This window comes from Mirounga angustirostris, unplaced genomic scaffold (assembly GCF_029215605.1).
Source record: "Mirounga angustirostris isolate CCGP_5_RB_7025 unplaced genomic scaffold, mMirAng1.0.hap1 SCAF_13, whole genome shotgun sequence".
NCBI classification, from domain to species: Eukaryota; Metazoa; Chordata; class Mammalia; order Carnivora; family Phocidae; genus Mirounga; species Mirounga angustirostris.
In genome coordinates this window covers 102373799-102399424 of record NW_026991721.1, presented here as the reverse complement: position 1 = coordinate 102399424, position 25626 = coordinate 102373799, and the positions used below count along the sequence as shown (strand labels likewise).

Below are 25626 nucleotides of genomic sequence, written 5' to 3'. Positions count from 1 at the left end.
AAAGTTAGGAACAATATACATCTGATACCATCCTCTGTGTATGTTTCTTTGGGACTTCAAAATTTTCCCAATTATACACCTTCTGCCAAGTCTACCACACATCTGACATTATGCAGAACTGACACTCAAGGAGTTCACAGTATTTAAAAAACCCCACAAACAATAAAGATGGAAGGATTTATACTCACAGGTGGCTCAGAAAATGAGTAGGACTCATATTTGGGGCAGACAGCACAGAACTCAAGAGAACTCTTCCTTTCAGCAGGAAACTTAGCTTATGAGATATCCTGATAACCAGAATAGATAGTAAAGAAAGTTAACATTTTACCTAACTTTATTATTCAGTTTTTTTGTATTGAAATACGCAGTTTTCAAAGACTTCCTCTCAAGCCATTAAAACATGACCAGGTAGGAAAATATCAATTAAACACTACCATAATTTTGATTAAGATACATAATATTCTTAGAGTTTCTTTTCAACAGACAAAATATGCCAGTGGTTCAAGGACACGTTAGATCCTTTCAATTCAACATCATGCCATGAAAGGTAGAAAAACACAAAGTGAGATAATTCCTTGAATCCAGTGTTTTTAGTTGATTAAGACTCTTTTTTAGCAGCAAAAGTATCTTTGTATTTCTGTAAAATATAGAGAGAAATTAACATCAGTGTTTCTGTACATTGCCCACATATAATCAGTGACATTTCTGACAGTGGAGTTGCTAGTCTTCAGTGTTCCATTAAAGCAAATCACTTTTTCGGGACTAAGGTAGTTTATGATTTTTGAATTTCTATGAAATGGTGGTTAAACTTACACAGAGTGAACCTCAATGAATTTCGAGAAGGCAAATATGCAACAGCCATGAGAAACCAGTAACATTTAGTAAGTTTATATGACTTTGGAAGTACTGATGTGTTGGGGTGTCTGAATCCAGACACCTTGGGATATCTGGATGTGCCTGGGGTCAACTGGGTACTCTGGTTAGAATGGTTCAAATTTAGATAAGAGAATCTTATACAATCATTCAAACTGAGTTAATGGTTCTCTTGATAGGAGAATATAGACTATATCTGATTCTAGGAGCAAAATGAAATCATAATGCCTAAGAAAATGAAGACTATGTGTCTAAAGCATGACTCGTCTGGTAAATGATAAGATTAGGAAAATATAAAAGAAAAAAAAACCCTCTTTTTCTAGAAAGACTGACCAGGGTCTACGACTAGAAGTTCAAAGTTCCAATTCAATATTAAATACATCTTATAAAATTTCCAATGTGAAGCAGAAACTGGGTTCATTAAAACAATTCTACAAAAGGGCAATATTGCTCTGATGGGACTGTTAATGCTACAGAATTTTTTTTTTTTATTTAATAGACAGCATGGACTTCATACATATCCATTATCAGTGCTTCGAAAACCAAACAACTTTAAAAGTTAGCAGCAGTTTCTGCAAGTACAAAAATACACATTTATTACATTACATATGGTAGTAAAATTTGTCAAGATATATTATACAAACTCAAAGCATTTTAGATAAAGCATCAGTCTAATATATTATAGATTGACAGAGTATAATAAAATGACACGTAGTCTGTCTTCCAATCATACAATATAATACTTTACAGCAATATTAACAAACTATCCACATTAAGTATTACAGGAGTATCTAAGGGAACACAGAGAATAGGAATGGTTATGGAAAACCTCAGCATCTATTTTCTTCTATGCTTCAAATTGGGTGGATAATTTTCTACCCAACCATATGAAAGAAAAAAAGGAGAGAACTATTATTTTGTTAAGTGGAGAAACAAGTTCTTCCAGAAAGACACTCCAAGCCGTAAGAACTTTTTTCACATCTTGCAGTTCCGACAGTAGTATACCCTAAGGGTAAGGGGAATGAATCCCTGTTGCCTTTATATATTATACCACAAAAGATGCATATGGACACTCAGGAGTCTAAATATAGGAGTGGCTGTTTATAAGGTAAAATCTACTTCACATCTGTGACTGAGATGGCCAGTGTCATGAAGGAGCTCTTTGGATACAGAGTTCTGAGAGTTAATTACAATGCTTAGGGCCAACAGGGCCATGTCCCGTAGAGGTAGGCATCATGTATAGCTAATACTGAAAGGACTTCTACTTTACAGAAAACATTATTATTTTTTCTATAACTGAAAAATGCAACCTTTAGGACAACAGGGAAAGAACATTTGACATGAAAGTTTTCTAGTGGCCAAGAAAAATAATTTGGTATAAGTTAGTTTGTGGGAGAAAGGTCCATCTGATGGTGAACTAAAGAGGCCAAATGGGTTCTAAGCAACTTCTTATAAGTAAGTAGTTATAATGAAGGAAGATGCACATCCATTCCTGATTCTATCCCTCCTTACTGGCTGGTGAGGCCTAACCAATCCATGGAGATAACCCAGGGGATATACTGGTATAATCTTTAAGGCAAGAGAGGGGAGAAGTATTCATGGATATGAGATAAACTAATGGAATATAAACCATGAATCATCTGGGACAAAAATATGTAAAACTTCTGGAGGTGAGAAAATCCAAAGCCAATGACTGTCTGAGAAGACCCGACTGCTGCTTTGGTGGGCGTTCCATCCTGTGACTCTTTATAAAACCTGCCAACTTAAAATTACTCAACTGCCAATGACAATCAGAAAAGGGACAATTTATCAGTAATTTTTCTGGCTCGCTAATCTAAGAGGCAGGGCTGTAGAAAAACATTTTTCAGCAAAGAGGGGCCATGCTTTGGTCACATGTTGGCAACAACTTCGTGTAACAGAGAAAGGACTGGTGTGGCGATCTTTTCCTCCACACTAGGATAATGAATGCTGTCAGGAGGTCACCTTCTAATAGGAAAAGTTGCATTTCTGGAGAATGTCCCTAAGCACAGCACCTCTGAAAAGGATATCGAAATGAGCAACCTTTCCTTCTTTCTCCTCAGAGCTCTATGTCCTGGAGCCTTTGCAGAGCAGTGGAACACCAATGGAAAAATAAATCAACGAACACAACCAACAAATAAACTATGATACTCATGGCTGTTGAATCATTCTAGTTTATTCCATTCTAGCTGCATCGATGGGCTGATTCCTGGAATCTTCCTGTGAGGGCATATGACTATAGAATGTCACAGAAATGCCTGCTAGCTTGGATTCAGGGAAACGTTTTACATGATTTCCTTCAATACTGGACATGCTTTCTTTTTTTTTTTTTTTTTAATACTTTAATGATTAGTGGCATTTTTCTTGCGTAGTTATTGAAAACATTCCATGGAATGTGTATGTTTCTCTGCACCCTTCCCCTCTCTCCACAGTCCTTATTCTTCACTTATGATATCCTGGCCTTTTCAGGATACTAATCTCATGTAAGGCATGTTTCCTCTACAGAAGATGTTTTCTCTGGCTCTCTGCTAATACCTCTAAAAACACATGATGGGACCGATCCCAGGCTCTAATAAGGAAAAGCTTCCAAACAGGTGATGAAATTTTTTAGTCTAAACGTGTTGCCAAATGGTCTCAATAAAGAGAATTCTTTTGTTGTCCTAAGTATTAGCAGTGATTATCCTTATGCTACCCATCCCATGTATTTATACAAAGGGGTCATAATAATCTTGTCTTTATATCTCTATTAGCCCAGTTTCTGTTCTTGTAGACATCAGATTCTTAGACTTGTCTCTGTCCTTATACACATCACATTCTTACTGTGGTTAAATGTCTTTGGCTAAATGTTGGTCCCCAGTATCGCCAACCACTGTAGGCTCTGTGTCTGGGCTGGACAGATCATCCACAGACAAAGAGCTGGGTGAGGATCTCTTACAAGGCAGAGTACCAGGAGAGCACTGCTCACTATTCTCTCCATCCTTGTGTGACTTCACACAGAGCTTGAGTCTGTCCTCCACTAGGCTGAATGGAGACCTACAGGGTCTCTCTGAGTCCTGGCTGGGGTAAGAACTGTACCACTGGGCTGTTTGCACAGTTCCAAGTTCTTCAGGTGCCCTTTGGGGCATGTCTTTCTGTCTCTCTTGTACTGGGTTGGCTTCTGATATACCAGGAGCATGTGGAGGTGGCTCCATGGGTCCTTTTAGAAAACTTACTTTCTTTTCCTCTGGTCTGGATGCCCTTACCTTCTTTTTGAGGGACCAGTTTTTCAAACTGGCCACACCATTTCTCAACCATGTGCTTGGGTGAAGAGTTACAGAATGTATTTGTGAATGCCATTCTACAGTATCCTTTTTCGTATAAGCCAGGCGGCTGCTGGCCTGCCCTGATGAGGGACCAGGAGTTGCAGAAATGAGGCTGGAATTGCTAAAATCAGAAGAAAGCTCTTCTTGTTTTCTTTGAGCTTGAAAAGTGCAATCTATTGGAGAGGAAGTTTCAGTGGGGGTAAACACAGAGTGTTCAGAAATCTGAGAAAAAGCACTGTCTTGGGAGCTCACTGATGAGCCAGATGGGGAAGTTCCTGGGGAGGACAAGCTGGAATAGCTAGTCCTTGGGCAGATGTTTAATCTTGGGGGTAAACCCTTCTCAGTGTTTTGGTTTGTGCCACTACTCTTGCCCACCTCAATCCCCATGACCAAACTCTGATTAATGAGCTTTTGCCCCTCCATCTGCAGTGACTTGTGCCGCTTGAGATAATCTTCTTCTCCATGCAAGAGACCAGCTTCATAGCTAGTTTTATGTTGTTTCTTTGAATAAATTCCCCTGAGATAGGTCAGTTTGCAGTGCTGGTCATCCATGTTGGGCTCTGAGCAGCGCCGGTGCCTCCTTGAACCCTTGAGGGCATCTGCTGTGTTTGGTGGGGAGTATCCAGATGTATCTGCACCAAAGGGCTGGTTCCTGGGATGATCCTGTGAGGATATGTGACTATAAGATGCCACAGAAATGGCCACTGGCTTGGATTTAGAAAAAAGTTTCACATGATTTCCTTCATTACCAGATAAGCTTTTCTTCTTAACATTTTTATTAGTGGCATTTTTCTTGGTATCAGTGCCTGCGACTAAACTCTGTTTAAAATAGGTCTTACCCTCTTCCTGGAGGGGTTGATTCTGCTTCAGATAATCCTCATCTTTTTGTGAGAGAATTGCATCACAGCTGGACTTGCGTAGCTTTTTCTGATAAAATTCCCTGAGATAGGAAAGCTTAGAATCTAGATAATCGATGCTGGGCTCTGAGCAGCGACGGTGTCGCCTCAGACTTTTCGGAACATCTGCTGCAGCTGTGGACAGGTAGCTGGGTGTGCTCATGCCAGATGGGGCCCTGGCATGATCGCGCAGTGGGACCTTTGTGTACACTACTGCAATGTTCACTGGCTTGGATTCATGAGGCCGTTCCATCTGAATGTCTTCATCTTTAGAACGGTCCAAGTCAAAGTCGCTCAGGGTTAAAAGGCCTTCCACCTCAGGCTGGTCGAGGTCATAGTCACTGAGGGTTAATACAGAGTCCATGCTTCTGCTACCCTGACCAAGTTTCTTTACCAAGTCACTACAAGGAGCATCAACATCCTCATTTAGCTCATTTTCCAAGCTGTCATAGGAGGAGTCATTCAGTTGGAAGCAAGAGATATCTGTCAAAAAATCAAACCACAATTAACATTTTCGCTTACCAAAAATACATGCTGCCTTAAAAAAAACAATCTATGGTACTTAGTTTAATTTTCTTTTTATGGAGATTGTTCAGATTCCTACTCTTAGAAAGGATCTTTTTCAGTCTTCCCAGAATAAAAAAAATATGTTGAGTTATATACTGAATTTATCTCAGTTCCCGAAGAAATAGGCTTTCTTAATTAAGATCTCCTCAAAGCAATAAGGACATGTTGTTAATACCAAGAAATGGTACAAAATATAAAGGAATGAATGCGAGGTATATGCAGGTTTATGACTGTGGGTGAGCACACATGGTCTGGTCTCAGAGGAATCATTTACTAACCCAAGCTCTTCAATGTTCACTACTTTATTTAATCTTTCCAACAACCATAGAAGTTAGACATTATGGTTACCCATATTTATAGATGAAGATATTGATGTTCAGTGGCAAAAATGGTTATATGCAACTAATGAATCATTGAGCACTATACCAAAACCTAATGATGTACTATATGTTGGCTAATTGAATTTAAGTAAAAAAAAAAAAAAAAAAAAAAAGAATAATTGGTCAAAGATAACTAGTAATTGGTGGTCTGGGAATTCGTATTCTGGAAGGTTGAATGGTTTCAAAATCCCCCCTGGCCCCACAGTGCTAGTTGTTTCTAAACTGTTTCGCAGCAGGCTAAAGTGTCTCGGGGCCACTCGAAGGAGAAGGGGGGAGAAGACCAAGCCCTGCCTCTACGTCTTCAGGGACTTCTTACTCTAGTTTCAGCCACAGAAGTTCTACTATATATGTTAGGGATCCTTGTAAAGGTTTATTTAAAAAAAGATTAAAAACATACCATATGATGCTTCTGGAAGTTTTGGACCTCATCTTACACATTTCTTAACCCCACCACTGTGTTAACATGACCTGACCTATTAGCAGGTCATCCAAGGAGGAACAGAAACCCTAGGCCCACGACTGAAGTCAGAGGTTTCCTTGACTGAACTGCGGCAGGCCCCAGGACACTGTCCCAGCATTTTCACAGGCACATGTCTGTTTCTCACAAAAACCAATCCAATTATTCACAATACCTGAGGCATTCTCTCTAGTATCACATCTCACTGAAACCTGTCCCAAGAGGGAAGTGATTTCTTCTCCAAATATCCTACAGCAATTTTCAATCAGAAATTGTATAAGCAGAGAAACCTGCACAAAAAAGGACAAAAACAAAGTGCTACTTTCCATATAGAATGTCTATAAAGCACATTTCATATATAGTTCCTGATTTTACCAAAAATGAAAAAGAATCCTGAGAAAAATTCATGTCTGCTTTAAATATATACAAAACAGTTCCCCCTAAAAAACTATGATACTTGCAAGAGTAGTTTGGGTGTAGATATTAATTTTAATTGGTGGACTAAAGTTTCTTGTGGCCTTAGCTCAATGTTAACATTTTTTAATACTAATGCTACATCTTCAAAATTAGGGTAACTTGGGGCCCCTGGGTGATGCAGTCGGTTAAGCATCTGACTCTTGATTTCGGCTCAGGTCATGATCTCAGGGTCGTGAGACTGAGCCCCACATTGTGCTCCTCACTCAGCATGGAGTCTGCTTAAGATTATCTCTCTCCAGCTCTGTCCCTCCCCCTGCTCTCTCTCTAAATAAATAAAATTTTTAAAAAATGAAATAAAATTAGGCTAACAAAGTATTCTCTACAGGGCATTTGGGGTAAAGAAATAAACTTTCTTATTAAAATTCATGTGAAGTATCATTAGGTAAAGACTTATGAAATGTATTTCATATATAAAAGGCAGTTGTCATAGCGTGGGAAGTGGGCATCCTCTGTGGGTTTCCTGTGAAGTAGGGAGACAGCTAGAGAGAAAACTTGCATTTTGCCTCACTAGTCTCTACCTATGTGATTCCTTCCCTTAGGCTCCAAGGAGAAGGTGGGGGAGGAGGTAAGATTTTATGCGGGAGCTCTGTGCCTCCACTGAGATGCAGTGGAACGTTTCCTTAGGTTCCTTGCCCCAGTAGCTGAGGCGAAGGATCAGGCAGAGTGTTGGGAGCCACAGGAACTAATATTCCTAAGCCCCCTCTTAACTACCAGGCACTAGAGGGGTGGGATTTCAAATAACTGCAGTATGAACTAGGTATCATCACCACCTCCATTTTTTAGATGAGGAAACTGGATCAACAGAACTAATTGCATCCAAGATTGTACATCTGGCAAGTGGTGGGGCTGAGGAATGGCTTGTCTAAGTCCAGAGTCCTTTTTTATTAAATCATATCATCTGCTTTCTTATATAACTCTAAGGTTTAAGTCAGTCATAGTGTTTTGCCTCCTTGAAGGTAAAAGAGAAGTAACCCAACTGCTATCTCTGTTTTGCTCAAGAAATCCTATCCAGAATAGGATAAAATACTCAGTACACTCAAATTTATAAGGAGGTGTATTTAAGTTATTTCAGAAAATATCTTTCAGAATTAATACCCTGAATTTGAGGTTCAAAATGGGAATTCAGTCCCCCAGGGCATAAAAATGAAAAACTTCATTACCTTTTTTGTAAATTCATTTTCTAGTTCTGGGCTGGAGGAAGTAGGAGGCCAAAGAATGCTTGGAGCAATACACACCGCTAAATTAAATGCAGTCATCTGATTGGATGAGGAATGCTGCTCAATGTTGTGTAATATCCCAAAAAGATACCTTAGGAGAACAACATTGGCTCTCGGAAGCTGGTCTAATAGCCTAAAGACAGAAAAACGCACTCTTTAAGAAAGACATTTCATAAAAAACTTGTGTAGATAAGCAACCCTTGCTTTTCATGGGGAACCATGCAAAGCAAGAACACAGTTCAGATATACAAGAGTTTCAGTTAATATGGTACATGCAAAGTAGGGACTGCCTATACAGAAAGAATGAAAATATGTACTGGGGATTTATTCATTTATTTTGGACACTGTCTTCACAACCCAATGAAGATGCAAAAGAATGCAGAAAAATGGCTTGTAAAAAAAAAAAGCTGCCTGCCTGAAATATTGACCTGAAATTAGTGCAATGTGTTTTAATTTAGGCAAATCCTGTAACATTTCAGAATATTCTCAACCAAGACCCCCCCCCCCAAAAGCTTTTTGATGAAATTAAACAATTAAATTTTAGTGGTTCTATATTTCTAAGTAGCAATACAGGAATTCTGTCTCTTGGTGAGAACCCAAACCTTAACTATTAAGACTTTCAGGTCCATTCTGACAGCTTCTGTTCTGCTCAACCAGCTTCCAATGTCAAATTTGTCCCAAATTTCTTTTTCTCACTGGTATCACTTTCACATATAAGTCAAACTTATAATAGTACATTTCCTACTGTTCCTATTTTGTAATTGATAAGGGATTTTAAAATTATTATTCATTGAAAATTATATTGACTACCCAGGAAAAAGACATATATGTTGATATTCATGGTTGTTTTTTTTTTTTTTTTTCAACAGAAGTCTGCAACCTGGGAGGGAAAATAAGGTAATGTGACTCTTCCTGCATAAAGAGCACAGAGGCCTTCCTTCAGTGTGACGGACTGACACTGAGGATAGTTTTGTAAGGACAAGTTATAAAAGATATTGAAATAAACCGAGAGATTCCTGAGTGTATTCAATGGAAAGTAAGGTGCTGTCTAGCATACTCTTCTGGGTTATCTGATTGCATAGGGGCCCTATGCCTTTGAGCTATTTTACAACTCTGTAAATTGTAGACTTCTGATAGCACTGCATCTAACACTTGTCTGTAGACTTGAAAATTCTGTCTGGTGGAGAGACATGATTTATTTGCTCCCTCTTCATGCTCCAGTAGAAAAAGCCAGTTTTGTATCTATGTGTAAATTCATTTCAGCATTTCTGATGCAACTATGTTAGTTGTGGTAGTTTGAAATCTTCGAACTGATGGTAACATCTAACTGGTTCTCTCATTAATTAAAGATTTAAATAAAAATTTTCACATGTGTTCATTTTATATTTGTATGAGTCTTAATTTTACTTTTTTTTTTTTTTTAGTCAACCTTTAACAGTTTGTAGGATACACAGTTTTAGACAATGAGCAACAACGCAGAGAAGCTGATGGTCATTATCTCTGCATGGCTTCCACCGAACCATAATGGAAGCGTAGATAGTATGTGTGATGTGGCTTTGATTTCTGGTGTCTTTAACAGTTGTACTAAGTTCTACTGATAAAAGGTGTCTACCAATAGCAGTGTATAAATAATAATTCATACTTGAAAGGTGCTCAAGAAAAAAACTGTACTAAACAAGCATATGCAGATAAATGATTTTAGGATTCTTGGGTTTTTACAGAACTGGGAGTATTGCATTTTGTTAACGGACACTTCTTTCCAATTCTCTTATAATGCACGAAACATTCAGGAATATGGGTGGTGAGTTATGCCAGCAGGCTCCCTTTGCATTAGAATAGACAATGCATTCTTTGTGATAAGACTGAGGCTTTGCAACTCACCTTTTCCTTTACACTTTTCAATAGTTACCTGTCCGTCTGCAGTACCCTCCTCCATATCTCTTCTGTAGCACTGATTATGCTACACTGTAATTCTTGGTTTCTCTATCTACTCTACTAAGACTGCAAGTTCCTTGAGGAGAGGGAATTTTCTCCATATGAATTCAGTTGCTGAATGAGATATACAAGGAGCTGTCTGGTTAGTTAAGTATTTACCAAAATTAAGATCATACATTGTAGAATGAGTATATGATAGTAGTTATTAGTTTAATGGGTTTCAGCTCCTATCAGATTCAGATATAGAGGAGGTGTACAATGGTCAAGTATTCTATGCTAATAAGATTAGGGAAAAACAATAGTAACAATGATAGAGCTAGCATAAACCTGGTCCTCATGGATATGACTTTGATAGTCATCATTACTTGAATCGACAAGCTCACAAAATATGTTTTTTTAAAGTATTTTTGAGACATGACTAAATTAGAATAATTACCTTTGAATTGTATTTATTTTCTCTTCATCATTTCCTTGATCCATGACACAGACCCAGTGATCATAGAGATCTGATGAAAAAATACTTCCTGGAATATTTCGTAGAAAATCCTTACACAGAAGGGAAATAAATATTTTAAGTCATTATTTTCATGCTAAATATGTACTGGGGAAATAAAAAAGCAAACATTTCGTTGAAAAGTTAAGTCTTCCCTTCTTTGGAGTACATGGAGCTCTGTGCCAACTCTCCACGGTCGTGCACACGTAGAAACACAGGCTTTGATTTTTTTCTAACAAAAACCAGAGGAAATTGGAGTCTGGACTATAGTGGGAAAGATAAGGACAACCTGTTTGGGCTGCAATCTCGTTTGTGTATGTTTTAGCCAACTAGGACAACATGACAGGGTCTGGCAAACCATCCTAAGTCCTTTATATTTCCGCTCTCAAATCACCAGTTCAAAGAAATGCACTAAGATGTTTGTGAGGTTCCTAATGTGGTAGTCAGTCATCTGATCATTCTACACATATTTGCTCCAATGTGCCAGGTACTGTTTGAGGGGCTGAGGACAGAGAAGTGAGTAAAACAAAGCCCCTGTTATTTTGGAACTTTATACTCCAGTGGCATTGGTGAACAACTCCATCCAGAGGCCCTCGGAGTTTCTCCTGGCATTCCCCTCATGTATTTCGAGACGGGGGAGGAAGCATTCCAGGCTATGTGTGGGCTGGGCTCTGGGGGCCTGGGACAGCACCCACATGCCTGACGCATACTCAACACGTCCCCGGTACATTATCCTCTGGGACCCTAGTCTGCTGAGACTGCCGGTGGGGCTGGGTGTGGTGAAACCAGACTAGATCACAAATAGGATATGACCAAGGGTATTTGTTGTTTGATTTTTGTTTCTAAAAAGCTTAAAAATAAATTAAATTTGGTCCTGGTCCTATATTCATTTGTGTTCTAGGCCAACTCTGTTGCTTTTGGCATGGTATGAACAAGGCCAGGCTTACAAAGTCTGATCTCTACCTCAGTAAACATTAGGCAGAAAAAATTCAACTTCAGATCTAAGCACTGTACCCACGGTCTTGCAAGTTCCTGCTTACAACATGGAGACAGGTGAAAGTCTGCAATTAAGCAGTTTTAACTCTCGCTAGAAAACCAAGTCAGCAACTTTACCTACGTGCCTTACAAACGGCAACACACAACCTGTTACTCTTGTGTCATGTTTCTATCACTACCAGGGAAGCTGTAGCATCTGATTGTTACACTTTGCTGATCAGGTGTGCATCTTCCCCAGTATGAGCTCCTCCAAGGCAGGCATAGACCCTATCTCTTCTTTGTACACCTCAATGCCACACATAGTCCCGGACACAGTAGAGGTCATTACTGAACTGGTGCTATTTTTCACATGGCCACATATTGATGAGGAACAAGGGAAGGCCAACTAACTGTAACTGAGATTTTAAGATAATTTAAAACATCTCTTGTAGTCATGTCACCTATTACATTTTTTTAGAACGGTTAACAAGTAGGAAGAGACTACTTCAAAGTCTTTCTCTGTTCTATTATATCTTCTGTAGAAATGTACCTGGATACTTGTAATTGAGATGTGTCATCACAAAAGTCATCTCCTTTTGGGTAAAGCTATTGAATTTTCATAATTCCAAACTAATTTTAGTTGCTGCACTTACTTTAAAAGTCAGATTTAGAAGAGGCAAAATTTGTTATTTCAAAGTGGGGCAGTGACAATAGTTCTCTTTTTAAATCTCAGTGGAAAACATACTTATGATCTGTCTTGAAGAAAAACATCATTAAATCTTAAACCTACACTTGAAAGATAATAACCCGTAACATCTCAATGAACTCTTCACAGCTGGAATAACAAGTTACGAAATACAACCACCATCACAGCTGAGAAAGGATGTGAGCGCTGGTTCTGAATGACAATCACCAGCTCACAGCACTCAACTGCAAGTCTCCGCCCCTCCAAGAGCAGAACCCAGGTCTTCAGCAGAACTCCCAAATTAATTTGAGATCAGATTCCTGCAGCCTTAAAAATGAACTTTTCCTCAAAGGTCTAATGGATCAAAGTTATAGTGTCTCAAGCAATTTTCTTCCCATAACAGTTTAAAGAATTAAGCTTGTATTTAAGCAAAACCAGCATAAGTAAAAAATTAAAGGAAAACTTAAGTACCACTTCCAAATAGTCTTAAACACAAGAAACAAACCAAACCAAAAGCTCAAAAACGTTTGGCACAAAGTATCTTCTTTCCTGCAACCACTTGGAAGAAATGAGAGTAACACACAGTTAGTTACCCGATTACAAAACTTCAATTATTTGGAACCCATTTAACCAGATTTTTCAATCATTTTTCTTTTGCTTATTTTTGTACCAGTGATATTTCTGCAATTTGAAATACAATTTGACTCCTCTGGAACCATATTTCTTGATAATAGCTTCAAAAATACAAAATTTTAAGTGTGGTGCTGTGAAGAATAGCATAGTAAGGAAAATATTCAAAAATGTAGGCTTTAACTTTTTAAATTAAGAGATGGGAAAAAGCCTAGTTATATGAAGGAAAAAAAGAAAAATTCATTGTGCACATATATCCACACATACATCTGTCTAAGCACACCGTACATATCTTTATTGTATTTCAGAATTGAAGAGTAGTCACAAACCCTGGGCAAATAGATTAGATGAGCCTAGCTCCAGATCTCCATTTCTTTGACTGATACTTTATTGCAAAAGTTTACAGCAGGGGTTAAGAGCAGACATGGCTCATTTGCCAGGAAACATCTGATCATTTATCAAGTCATGAAGTAAGATTCTGTAAGCAGCTGAGCAGGAGGAGAGACATGCAAGGGTCATCTTCACCATGTTTTCCTCCACCCCTGGCCCTGGTGCATTCCAACGGGGCTGGGAGATGGGAGCCTGAGACAGGTCTGCAGAAGCTATGGCTGGGGTTGAAACCTCTGCTAAAAGCTGGTTCTGACTCTAGGTTTTCAAAACATGTGAGGCATTTTCAAGAATGTGAGGAGGAAAACATTTTAGAAGAGTTCTAACTCAGCTATGGATGTGAGTTAAGTAACCATGGGGTAAAGGGTAAGAATCATAAAAAATGCCAAATGTGGTAAGGGTTTTAGAAAAGACCCAGATGTTGGAGTCATTCCTACTCTGCCTTTACTTTAAAAAGGCACTAGGCGACAGGGGAAGGCATGATGATTGTATAAGTGAATGGAATTTTCAGTGGTCTCAGTGAGCAATTTTTTGTTTTAGTTGTTAGGCAAATATTTATTATGATAAACTCTATTTCAAAGTTTAATACAAGTTTATTTTTGAAAATTTGCCTTTATTAGGAAGGTAATGAGATTGTGAAGAAGTCATCACAATCAGGATGTTTATTTTGGTAAATATGCTGTGTGTGCTTTATTTTTAATTTAGTTTAATTTTTTTTTTTTTTTTGTATGGGGTGGCAGAGTGAAGATGAGAGTGGCGTGGGATGAAAAAATTTAAAAAGCATATCTGACATGCCATATCATTGGCAGGGGCTTTTAAAGGCCAATGTTGATTTTGTGAAGTTTTTGTTTTTGTTTTTAACACTTTTTAGATTCTAAATCCATGATGGCTCTTTGCAGCTGGGAAAAATGTTGTAATGAGAGAAACCAGTTGTCTCTTTCCAGAGCTCCACTGTGGGGTAGATGAAGGGAGAACCTTTCCTACCTTTAAGACAGACGCTATCACAAAAACAGATTCACAGTCTAGGTGTACTTCAACTCCAGAATTCAGTTTCTCTTTTAGCTCTCTGCAGGATTTCACATTGGCCGATTGTCTGAAGATCCCTTTTGTGAGGGGTCCTTTTTGATTAAGAAAGAAAAGCATATCCTATAAGGAAAGCAAAGGAAAAAACCAAAATGGCACTTCACAGATACAAGCAGGGGAAGACATACTTGCCCCCTCTGGCCGCCAGGGGCTGGGGTGTCCCAGGGGAAAAGCACTGAAGGAGGGGCTGCTGCAAGGACGGGAGTCAGTTTGTGTCTTGGTATCTCTAAGTCTCTTTCCCCTACTTATTCTCGCTATATGCAACATCTAAAACATTTTACTTTAATGGGACTGTCTTTTGTTCAATGAACCAACACTTTAAAACAAACTTTCTCTGATTGCTTCAAGGTCCCTGTAAACTTGTGTCCCTCCTTCCCTCACTCCTCTTTTCCTATTATTCTCTAATTTGGACTCTTTCCTCCAAATACGGAGATATTCTTGCCAGACTCATTCTCCACTTGTTTGTCTTTCTTTTTATGTGACTCCATACCTCATTCTACTTCCTGTATTTACTTCATTCTTTTAAAATCAGGCTAAAAAAGTCACCTCTTCCAGGAAGCTTTCTCCACTCCACTGCACTGTGATCAATCTTTCATTTTGCTTTCTTTCTAGCAAAGAAATGTCCTCTGCCTGTGGTGTAGGAAGGAGAATGGGTGCTGGGGACAAGCAACCCAAGGGATCTGAAATCTAGTTATGGCACATATTTACTCTGTGAACTTTGGAAAACTTGAGGCCTTTTAAACGTGTAAAGTAGGGATGGTGGTAGTGATAATAAATGCTCAATCCACTGTGCAGGGTGAGCACGAAAGCGGCGAGGGGAGCGGGCGGCATGTGTCAGAGCATGATGTAGGGTCAAGTCCTGTATGTCCCGTATGTTCCGTATGTCCAGTACAGTGCTTGTAGGATACGGAATGCTCAGTGGATGCTGCTGAGCAGCAATCATTTCATAAATCAAGGACACAGTACAAACTCATTGGTTTCATTTGACCTGTTCTATTATGAAAGGTAACTAAATGCCAGAGGATGTACAAGTGTAAACACCTGAAATACACATAAGACACACGTCAGATTTTTAAAAAGTACAAGAAAGAGTAGTTTCTGCTTCTAGAGTGATTAAAGGAGGCTTCCAGAACAATGCAGAGTTCCTGAAAGGCTGTGAGAGAAATGCGGGGGATAACGGGACTCCAGTGTGGGCTCTGCCTACAGAGCCAAACTCTGATTTATCTGAGCAGGCTTATGTGGCTCCTTCCTGACACCAGCAGCCTACATGATCTCTCCCCATTATGTCTCCCTTAGGATTCTGCAATAGCTTAATCAGATTTTTTTCCTTTGAAGTAATAATAATATTCTCAGCCAAAGCCAAAGCCATGTCTACAATTTTTCCATTTAAGAATAGATTACCTCCCAGGGTTCTCCTTTCCCATTAGTGTCACAGGCCAAAACGAGACTCACCAAGACAGGTTTAGGCAGATTGTCATTCTCACAAATATCTGGGAGAGAGACTCCAAAGAGCTGGCCTGGCATAGGAGATGTTGGCGACATGGGCAAGTTATCCAGATGAGTGCTAGAACCACGCCAGAAGGCCCAGTTTATGATAGATCGTCTCCTTTTAAATGTCTTCTGACCTGAATCTAAGGAAGAAGTGAGATTATTAGGAAAACTATTTTAATTCACTTAGTCTTATTTTTATAGTTTCCAATTTACAGGATATTCATTACTATGGTTCAAAGAGAAAAATGCTTATAGATGTCCTTTGTTACTGACAATTCAATCTAAGAAATTTCACGGTAATATTTTATAACTTAAGGAAAAGTCAAATATTTGGATTATTCTCCATCCCATTTTTGGAACATCACTGGTCTGTTTGATTTTTGGCACTGAATTTTCAAAGGCAAAGAAAAGCCTCTCTTTACTGTAATAACTTAAAGTAAAAGGTGTTTCATACCAACACATATATTATCCCATTTTAAAATGAGACGAGACATACTAAGAAGTTGAAGATTAAAATCAGACCACAGTTAAATGGTGAGAAAAAGAAGGGAAGAGGGAGGAAAAGGAGGAGGGAGAAAGAGAGGAGAAAGGCAAGAAGGAAGAAGAGGAGAAGGAAGAGGGAGGAAAAAACCAAGAGTTGTCTTTATTAAGATGTTCTCTAGAAACAAATAATGCTTTATTACATGATGTCCCTCTCTACTGCTGAAAACAAAGACAGGAAGCTAATGTTCTACAATTCTACCATCTCCCCTTCTTTCCAACTGCAAAGACTTTTTTTAAGTTAACTTTTTTTTAAAGATTTATTTATTTATTTATTTATTTATTTATTTATTTATTTATTTATTTATTTAACAGAGAGAAACACAGCGAGAGAGGGAACACAAGCAGGGGGAGTGGGAGAGCGAGAAGCAGGCTTCCCGCTGAGCAAGGAGCCCGATGCGGGGCTCGATCCCAAGACCCTGGGATCATGACCTGAGCCGAAGGCAGACGCTTAACGACTGAGCCACCCAGGTGCCCCTTAAGTTAACTTTTTATTCTTGACATTAAAAAGCATGTTTAAGGCAGCATGGATGGGTGCAAACATGAGTGAGACTTGTCCTTGCCATAATGAAGTTTATAATCTAATGGGGGAACAGGTCTGGTGATGGTGGGGAGAAAAGCAAGGGAAGGGCAAAGCACCAAAGGCATTTAGAAGAACGGTAAAGCACATCTTCCCATTAAGAGGGAGGGAGTGATCCTGGAGGCATTTTCATTTGATTTGGATTCTGAATGAACAAAATTTCTACAGAGCACCTGACATCGTGGCTTGCACCTTGTAAGTACTCAATAAATCATTCTCAGGCAGTAATTGAATTGAGGAGAGATTTAGATGGAAAGGGACAGCATGAACAAAATAGGCAGAAGATAGGTCGACAGTGAATCATTATTTTGTGAGAGCATAGTGCTAAAACATTTTTGATGTCATCTGTATCTAATTTTAACATGAAAGTTGATGGATTTGCACAGGATTTGATACTTAAAAAGACAGCTCTCTAAAGTTCTTTTGGACCCCTCCGCTGCCATCCCTTAGGCCCCCAGCACATACACACTGATAACAAATTAAACTCTAGATGAAATTTGAAACTACAAAAGCCTACCTAAAGGCATCAAAGAGTGACCAGAATAAGGTGGGTACTGGAGGTAAAAGTTCGATACTTGCAAGAGGGAATGGCATGGTGCAGGCTGTTTCCCAGTCTTAGAGCTTTTAGCCTGAGGACAGGCTCCTGGGTGGGAGGGTCACTACGGTCTGGAGAAACCTGCACTCTCACTGGCTTGAAAAAGTACAGAATGGAGATGGAGGTAACCACAGCAGCTGGAAAGTGTGTGTGTGTATGTGCGTGTGTGTGTGTGTGTAAAATCCCAGAAAGGAGGAAAAAATGCATAGTGGGGGCCCCAGAGTTTGTGTGTAAATTCTGCCCACATCTCTGGCTGGCCCCCCGAGGCACACATGTGTGAGGCAGATTCAAAACGGCTTGTGATTAAGACGAACAGAAGTGAGATGCGAGGCGGTATAACTTTGAGGTGGTGCCAACATGAGATCAGACACTATTTTCTCCAGTGACGGTGCGTGGGAATTAGTCATCAAACTCTGCTGTGTGGCGGCGACAGCCCACAAGCCACCACAGTGATATTCAGGGGGCAACAGTCCCTAACAATGGGACACTGAAGGAGATTATCCTTTCAGGGTGGAAAGGGTCATGAGCGTCAGATGCTAATTTCAAATAAGAGTTTTATACAAGTGTTTTCTATTGTTTGACTCTAATGTCCCTTAGCATTTTATTTCCTCAGAGTAACCAACTTGAACCAAATACCACAAAAGCCAAGTTGTGGGGAGACAATCAAATAAGTAACATCTTACCAAACGGCCTTCAGACTATCATCCGCCTTTGGCTTCCTCAGAATACAGTAAGCGCATCATCAGTGTACGCACATCCAGGTATAAAGCTCTGGAGTCAGGAGCCCAGTTAGACTCCTGGTTCCGATATTTATGTGGGCAAGTTACTTCACCTGTTTTGTCAACTTTAAAGTGAGAATATGACCTATATCTCAAAGCCTTATTAAAAGGATTAAGAAGGATAACATACATTGAAGTACTACTTTGCAAGGGGATGGGTCACAGCAGTCTTCGTTAAAACTGCGAAGACATCCATCTCCTCCCCACAAAGAGGACCCTCTCCTCAAATCCATTCTCCATTTAGTGAAACACCCTTTGGGAAATGTGCAGACAGAAAGGAATACCAGACTGCTTAACTAAAGCACTTCCTGCCCTGACATTCCCAATCTTTGCCATTTTAAAAAACAGAGAAGGAACCGAAACCCATTCTTAAACCCAGGAGGGAGGTTCCTGTGTTTACCAATGTCAATCTGCAAATGTTCGTTTAATATGTATGTTGAGTAGTTGTACTCAGTCTAGTTTCCTTGCATTTAACCTGGTTTCATTATTTCTAATACTATCAGATTTGACTTTTTAGCTTTCACACACATCTTAGGAAAAATGCTTCATCATAAAGCTATATACCCAGCTATCCTAGGACTGTTGACAGAGGATAAAGTAGAAATTGAGTCCTGTACTTCATTATAAATGTTTTCAGCTGCAGCCATGCCCTTTGTTATGTACAACATTCAAGTTTAAAGTTCATGTTCACTCTGGGACCGACAGAAAAAAATTTCATTAAAGTTATTTTCTTGCAGAGCTATCAGTGCATAGCTCTTACTTTCTAAATGTCAAAGGCTGATGAAAAAACATGCTACTACTATAAAAAATACAAGGGAGATGTAATTGTAGAGGAAACTAAATTTATATAAATCTAGCTTTATTAAACAATCCTGGCAAGATTCAAGTTAGTGTTTCTTCATGCTTAAATTAGGGATCTGAATGTTAGAAGTTACGATTCTTAAAAGTTTGTGCTTACAGATTATTATAGAAAAATAATGTAAAAAACCTTAATCAGAAATTCTATTAAGACGGAACTTGTCATCAGGGAAATACAAATCAAAACCACAATGAGATACCACCTCACACCAGTCAGAATGGCTAAAAAATTAACAAGACAGGAAACAACCAATGTTGGCGAGGATGCAGAGAAAGGGGAACCCTCTTACACTGTTGGTGGGAATGCAAGCTGGTGCAGCCACTCTGGGAAACAGTATGGAGGCTCCTCCAAAAGTAAAAAATAGGGCTACTATGACCCAGCAATTGCATTACTAGGTATTTACCCCAAAGATACAAATGTAGTGAAAAGAATGGCCACAGGCACCTCAAACTGTGGAAAGAGCCCAGATGTCCATTGACAGATGAATGGATAAAGAAGATGTGGGGTGTGTGTGTGTGTGTGTGTGTAATGGAATATTACTCAGCCATCAAAAGGATGAAATCACTTACATCAGTCAAGGTAGATGGAACTGGAGGGTATTATGCTGAGTAAAGTCAGTCAGAGAAACAATTATCATGTAGTTTCACTCATATGTGGAATATAAGAAACAGCACAGAGGATCATAAGGGAAGGGAGAGAAAACTGAATGGGAAGAAATCAGAGAGGGAGACAAACCATGAGAGACTGTTAACTATAGGGAACATACTGAGGGTTGCTAGAGGGGAGGTGAATGGGGGGCTGGGGTAACTGTGTGATGGGCATGAAGGAAGGCACATGATGTGATGAGCATTCGGTGTTATATGCAACTGAACTCTACATCTGAGACTAATGATGTGCTATACGTTGGCTAATTGAATTTAAATAAAAAAAAATTCTAGCAGGGTGGAAATGTAGGAAGAATCTGAACTCACCTCCTCTCATGGACGCATCTAGTGTACAGCTATATATGGAACCACTTCCTCTAAAAAACCCTAAAAACTGGTGCAGCAACACCTTCATACTGGGCAAGTGAGAAGGAAACCACACCAAAGTGGGTAGGAAGGGCTGAGATACAATCTCACCATAAACTCCTCCCCCCCCGCCCCCCACCGCCCCGTGACATGGTGATCCACAATTGGGAGGAAATTCAAAACCTGGAGCTTCTCCCTGAGGAATAAAGGGTTTGTACCCCACATGAGACATCCTAACTTGTAAGACTGGCTGGAGCCTGAGAGATGAGCCCCCAAATATATGGTTTTGACAACCACCAGGGTTGTCACCCATGAGACCCACAGGGTTTTGCCGAACTGAGGAACGGTTCTTGAAAGGCCCATATGCAGACTCACTGGACCCACAGCCTAGTGTAGAAGCAGCTCTTTGAAAAGCACCCAGACTTTATGTGAAAGAGACTCATTTCCTAATTTTAAAGCATTGGTCTGAGGGGTAAGGACCCATTGTGATACTCTCTGGGGATGGAAGCTTCTTGGTCTCTGTCTACCTTGCTAAAGCTAACAGTATGTATGTTATATACGTAGATTTTATAATATATATATATATATATATTCCTTTCTAGCAGGCACCATCTTCTACGCTTTCCCTCTGCCTAACTAAAGCTGGCAGGTGCCATACTTTCCCCTCTTTTTTAATTTTTCTTTTTATTTCTTTTTACCTTTTTCTTCTTTCTTTCTTATCTTATTTTTCTTTTTCCTTTTTTCCCCCTTTTTGGGCAAGTGCCATCTTTGCACTCCCCCTCTGCTTTGTTCCAACCAGTGGACACCATCTGTTCTCCCTCTGCTTGCTCAAGTGCTAGTATCTCCCAGAGATATACACATCTGATGACCAGTTTTTGTGGCTATCTCCCTGGGGATGCCCAATGATTACCTGGTACTGGAGGCCAAGGGGACCTGCATTTCTGGGTCCCATGAAACTGTAATAGTCAGACACAGTTCTTGGCAGACTACCACACCCAGGGCACCGCAGGCAGCAGACTGAAAACATACCCCCATTCTTTCTGTGAAAGAGGCCTACTTGCCCGTCCTGGAGATTCAGCTTTAGGGGCTAGCTTCAGATTTGGCACACATCTAGAGGCTATGAAGGTGTTCTCAGGGAACATAGGACAGGAGACACCATCTCTGCACTTCCCCTCTGCTTCCCTACAGGTCACCACTATCTCCCAGAAAGAAGCTTATACATGCATCTGGAGCCCTGACTTTTGCTACTGATGCTCAGGGGACACCTTCAGATGGTCTACCTCTAGGGACCAGCAGGGTGTACGTTTGTGGTCCCACAGGACTGCTTATATTTGCATTCTTTAAAAGCTGCTGTCTGGGGGTCTGGCTTCCAATCAGCTTAAATCTAGCTGCTGAATGAGATCCTCCCCTTTGGAACACTGACTGGTCTTGGCACACCCTCAATTACTGGGAGCCATTAATAATAAAATAGGCTTCTTGTACAATCATAAAGGTTTGAGAGATAACCAAGAGCCAGGGCAGGGTTGAATGTTAAGGTTCATCTCCTACACAAGGCCAGCCCTTCCAGACTGGGAGAGGTAACTACTTCATTTAATGTATAGAAACTTGTATAGAGAGTTAAGCAAAATGAAGAAACACAGGAATATATTAAAAACAAAAGAAAAGATAAAACCTCAAAAAAAAACCTTAACGAAGTGGAGATAAATAATGATAAAGAGTTCAAAGTAATGGCCATTAAGATGCTCACTGAACTCAGGAGAAGAATGGATAAACACAGAACTTCAAAAAGAGAGAAAATACAGCAAAGTTCTAAGCAGAAATCACAGAGCTGAAGAGTATAGAAACGGAACTAAAAAAACACAGTAGAAGGGTTCAACAGCAGAATAGAGGAAGTAGAAGAAAGGATCAGTGAACCTGAAAACCGGGCAGAGGAACTTACCTGATGTGAGCAGCAAAAAGAAACAGGAATGAAAAAAGAGTAAAGACAGTTAAAGGGCCTTATGGGACAATATCAAGCAGACTAACATTTGCATTTTAGGATTCCCAAACGGAGAAGAAAGAGAGAAAGGGGCAGAAAGCTTAAGTGAAGAAATAATGACTGAAAACTTCCCTAAGCTGTGGAAAGAAAGAGACACCCAGATCCAGGAATCCCAGAGAGTTCCAAAGAAGATGAATCCAAAGAGACCCATACCAAGACACATTATAATTAAAATGCTGTAAGTTAAAGACAAGGGGGGGATCTTAATAGCATCAAGAGAAAAACAACTCGCTACATACAAGGGAACTCCCTTAAGACTCTTTGATTTTTCAGCAGAAACTCTGCAGCCTAGAAAGACTAGCATGATATATTTGAAGTGCTGAAAGAAAAAATTTCCAACGAAGAATACACTACACATAGTGAAGTTATCATTCAGAATTAAAGAAGAGATAAAGAGTTTTCCTGAAAAGCAAGAACTAAAGGAGTTGATCACTACTAAACCAGCCTTACAAGAAATGTTAAAATAAACCACCCAACTTTACACTTCAAGGAACTAGAAGAAGAATAAACAAAGCCCAAAGTCAGTAGAAGGAAGGCAATAACAAAGATCGGAGCAGCAGTAAATGAAACTGAGACTAGAGTGACAAGAGAAAAACCAATGAAAACCAAGAGCTGCTTCTTTGAAAAGATAAAGAAAATTGACAAATCTTTAGCTAGCTCACCAAGAAAAAGAGAAGGCTCAAATAAATAAAATCAGAAAAGAAAGAGGAGACGTTACAGCTGATACTACAAAAAATACAAAAGACAATGAGACTACTATAAAAAATTATACACCAACATATTGGACACCCTAGGGGAAATGGATAAATTCCTCGAAACATACAACCTTACAAACCTGAAAATGGAAGAAACAGAAAATCTAAAAGACCAGTTACTAGTAAGGAGATTGAAACAGTAATTAAAATCCTCCCGACAAACAAAAGTCCAGGACTGAATGGCTTACCTGGGGAAATCTACCAAATATGCAAAGAGGGATTAATACAAATCCTTCTCAAACTCTTCCAAAAGAGAGAAGAGGAAGGAACACTGTCAAATTCATTTTAAAAGGCCAGCACTACCCTGATATCAAAACCAGACAAAGACACAAGAAAGAAAATTACAGGCCAATATCCCTAAAGAACATAGATGCAAAAATCTCAAGCCTATATTAGCAAACCAAATTGAACAATACATCAGAAGGATCATACACCATGTTCAAATTATTCCAAGGATGCAAGGATGGTTCAACATTGGCAAATCAATCAATGTGATACACCATATTACCAAAATGAAGGATAAAAATCATATGATCATTTCAATAGACATAGAAAAAGCATTTGAGAAAATTCCACATCTGAGGGCAGCAAACTATGCTCCATGGGCCAAATCTGGCCTGTCACCTCTCTTTGGATAGCCTGCAAGGTTTTCACATTTTTGAAAGGTTGAAAAAAAATCAAAAGAAGAATATTCAGTGACACATAAAAATTACACAAAATTCAAATTTTACTACTACCTATAACAATCTTGTTGGAACACAGCTACATTCATTTCATTTACGAAGTATTGTCCATGGCTGCTTTCACTTCATGCTCAATGGCAGAGCTGAGTAGTTGTGACAAAGACCATCAGTGTTGCTCCCATTGCTTCGCACTGCTGCTCAATAAAGGCAAACTACAGTGACACATTTATATCTGGATAGTGTTTTGAGTCCCTTGTATATCCTGATACTGTAAAATTTTTAATTTCTTATTAACCTGTCATGTCTAGTGTTGAGCTTTTAAGGCACAGAGCCATGTGGATGACTTTGTTGTTGTAATAAATGGCAAGTATTGTGCTAATCATGCAATAATATAACAGCGGTGGTAAATGTTGACATTTATATGTTGACATTATCATACCAAGAACTCATCACAATATTCCCAACTCAGAATTAAGTATTGATTATAAGAATTCAGGATATTTAAAATGAACTATTTCAGCATGGCAGAATTTCTTCCCAAAAATAAAAAAACAAAACAAAACAAAAATGAGGTTCCAACAAAAGTCAGTTTCTAAGTGGCTCATTGTTAGTAATGCAAGGAAAGCCATTTACCAATGGGGAGCTGCTTAAATTTTGTGTGCTTGCAGTAGATGAAGAGATGTGTACAGAGAAACTAGACAAGACTATTAGCCTTCTGGGGCACCTGGGTGGCTCAATCAGTTAAGCATCTGACTCTTGGTTTTGGCTCAGGTTGTGATCTCATGGATTGTGGGATTGAGCCCCACATCTGGCTCTGCACTCAGCAGGGAGTCTGCTTGAAGATTCCATCCCTCTGCTCCTCCCCCGACTTGTGCATGTGCACGCTCTCTCTCTAATAAATAAATAGATCTTAAAAAAAAAAAAAGACTATTAACCTTATGGTGAGAACAGCTGCTTGAATAGTTGAGGACATTCCCAGTAATATTAATAGGAAACTAAAAACAAGACAAATTATTTCAAGCCACTATCCTTGGTTTTTGATTAGTTGGCAAATGTTACCAGTACTACTCATTTGTTTATTCGAGAAGTCAGTGCTTTGTTTGAAGTGACTGAGGTATTAGCCTTGACTAGTCTGCATGGAACAACTATAGGTGAGAATATTTTCAAAGAATTTGAGAAATTAATAGTACAACCTGAAGTGGAATCTGCTATGGTGGTCAAAGTGTGTGGAGCAGAAAAAGATATAATTTGACAAATTTACAAAGCTTGTGAAAATGTAGTGTTTAATGCCTATGGTTATTCATTGTATTATTCATCAGCAGTACTGTGTGGGAAATATTTGCATCTGGTAGGTCAGACCTGATAGGTGTTAAGACCCGATAGGTGTTACTGGATCAGTACTGTCAACAGTAAACTTCATTCACTCTCCTGGACTTACCCACTGCCATTTCTGTGAATTTCTTTCAGAAACAGAAGCTGAAGACCCTGACCTGTGCTATCACATAGCAGCTCAATGGCTCAGCAGGGGTAAAGTTTTATAGTGATCTTTGAACTTAAGGCTGAGATTGAAATTTTTTTGAATGAGAAGATTTTCCTAGTGGTGAATGGCTTTGGAAATTAGTTTTTACTGCAAATTTGATGTTTCTTAATGAATTCAACCTAAATTACAGGCAAAAAAATGCTTACATATAAAACTCTTGAAAGGTTCATTTTGAAACAGCTGACATTTAATCACAAGAGTAATGTCGAACTGTTTTTACAGTTCTCATCCTGTCAAAAGTTAGAAGAAGCAAGGTCTTCATTCTTACACAAATTTGTAGCAGATATATTTTCTGAGCTCAAACTATAGTTCCAGTGATATTTTACCGACCTCAATGCAAGTGCAAAGGAAATTTCCATATTTCAAGATCCTTTAACTGTG

The 25626-nt window shown here is 39.2% G+C and overlaps 1 protein-coding gene across 16 annotated transcripts in view; it reads right to left on the bottom strand.

The window, feature by feature from the left end:
- Positions 1 to 1341: 1341 nt before the first annotated feature.
- Positions 1342 to 25626, bottom strand: part of ARHGAP20 (Rho GTPase activating protein 20) — a 127024-nt gene continuing 102739 nt past the window's right edge. For all 16 annotated transcript variants that reach the window (XM_064577454.1, XM_064577451.1, XM_064577452.1 and 13 more), the window contains 6 exons: positions 15828 to 16006; positions 14277 to 14438; positions 10559 to 10668; positions 8131 to 8320; positions 6669 to 6783; positions 1342 to 5572 (listed from right to left, as the gene is read on the bottom strand). In XM_064577454.1, coding sequence (XP_064433524.1) covers positions 3717 to 5572; positions 6669 to 6783; positions 8131 to 8320; positions 10559 to 10668; positions 14277 to 14438; positions 15828 to 16006 — 2612 coding nt within the window. In that variant the 3' untranslated portion in view covers positions 1342 to 3716. The remainder of the gene's footprint in view (positions 5573 to 6668; positions 6784 to 8130; positions 8321 to 10558; positions 10669 to 14276; positions 14439 to 15827; positions 16007 to 25626) is intronic.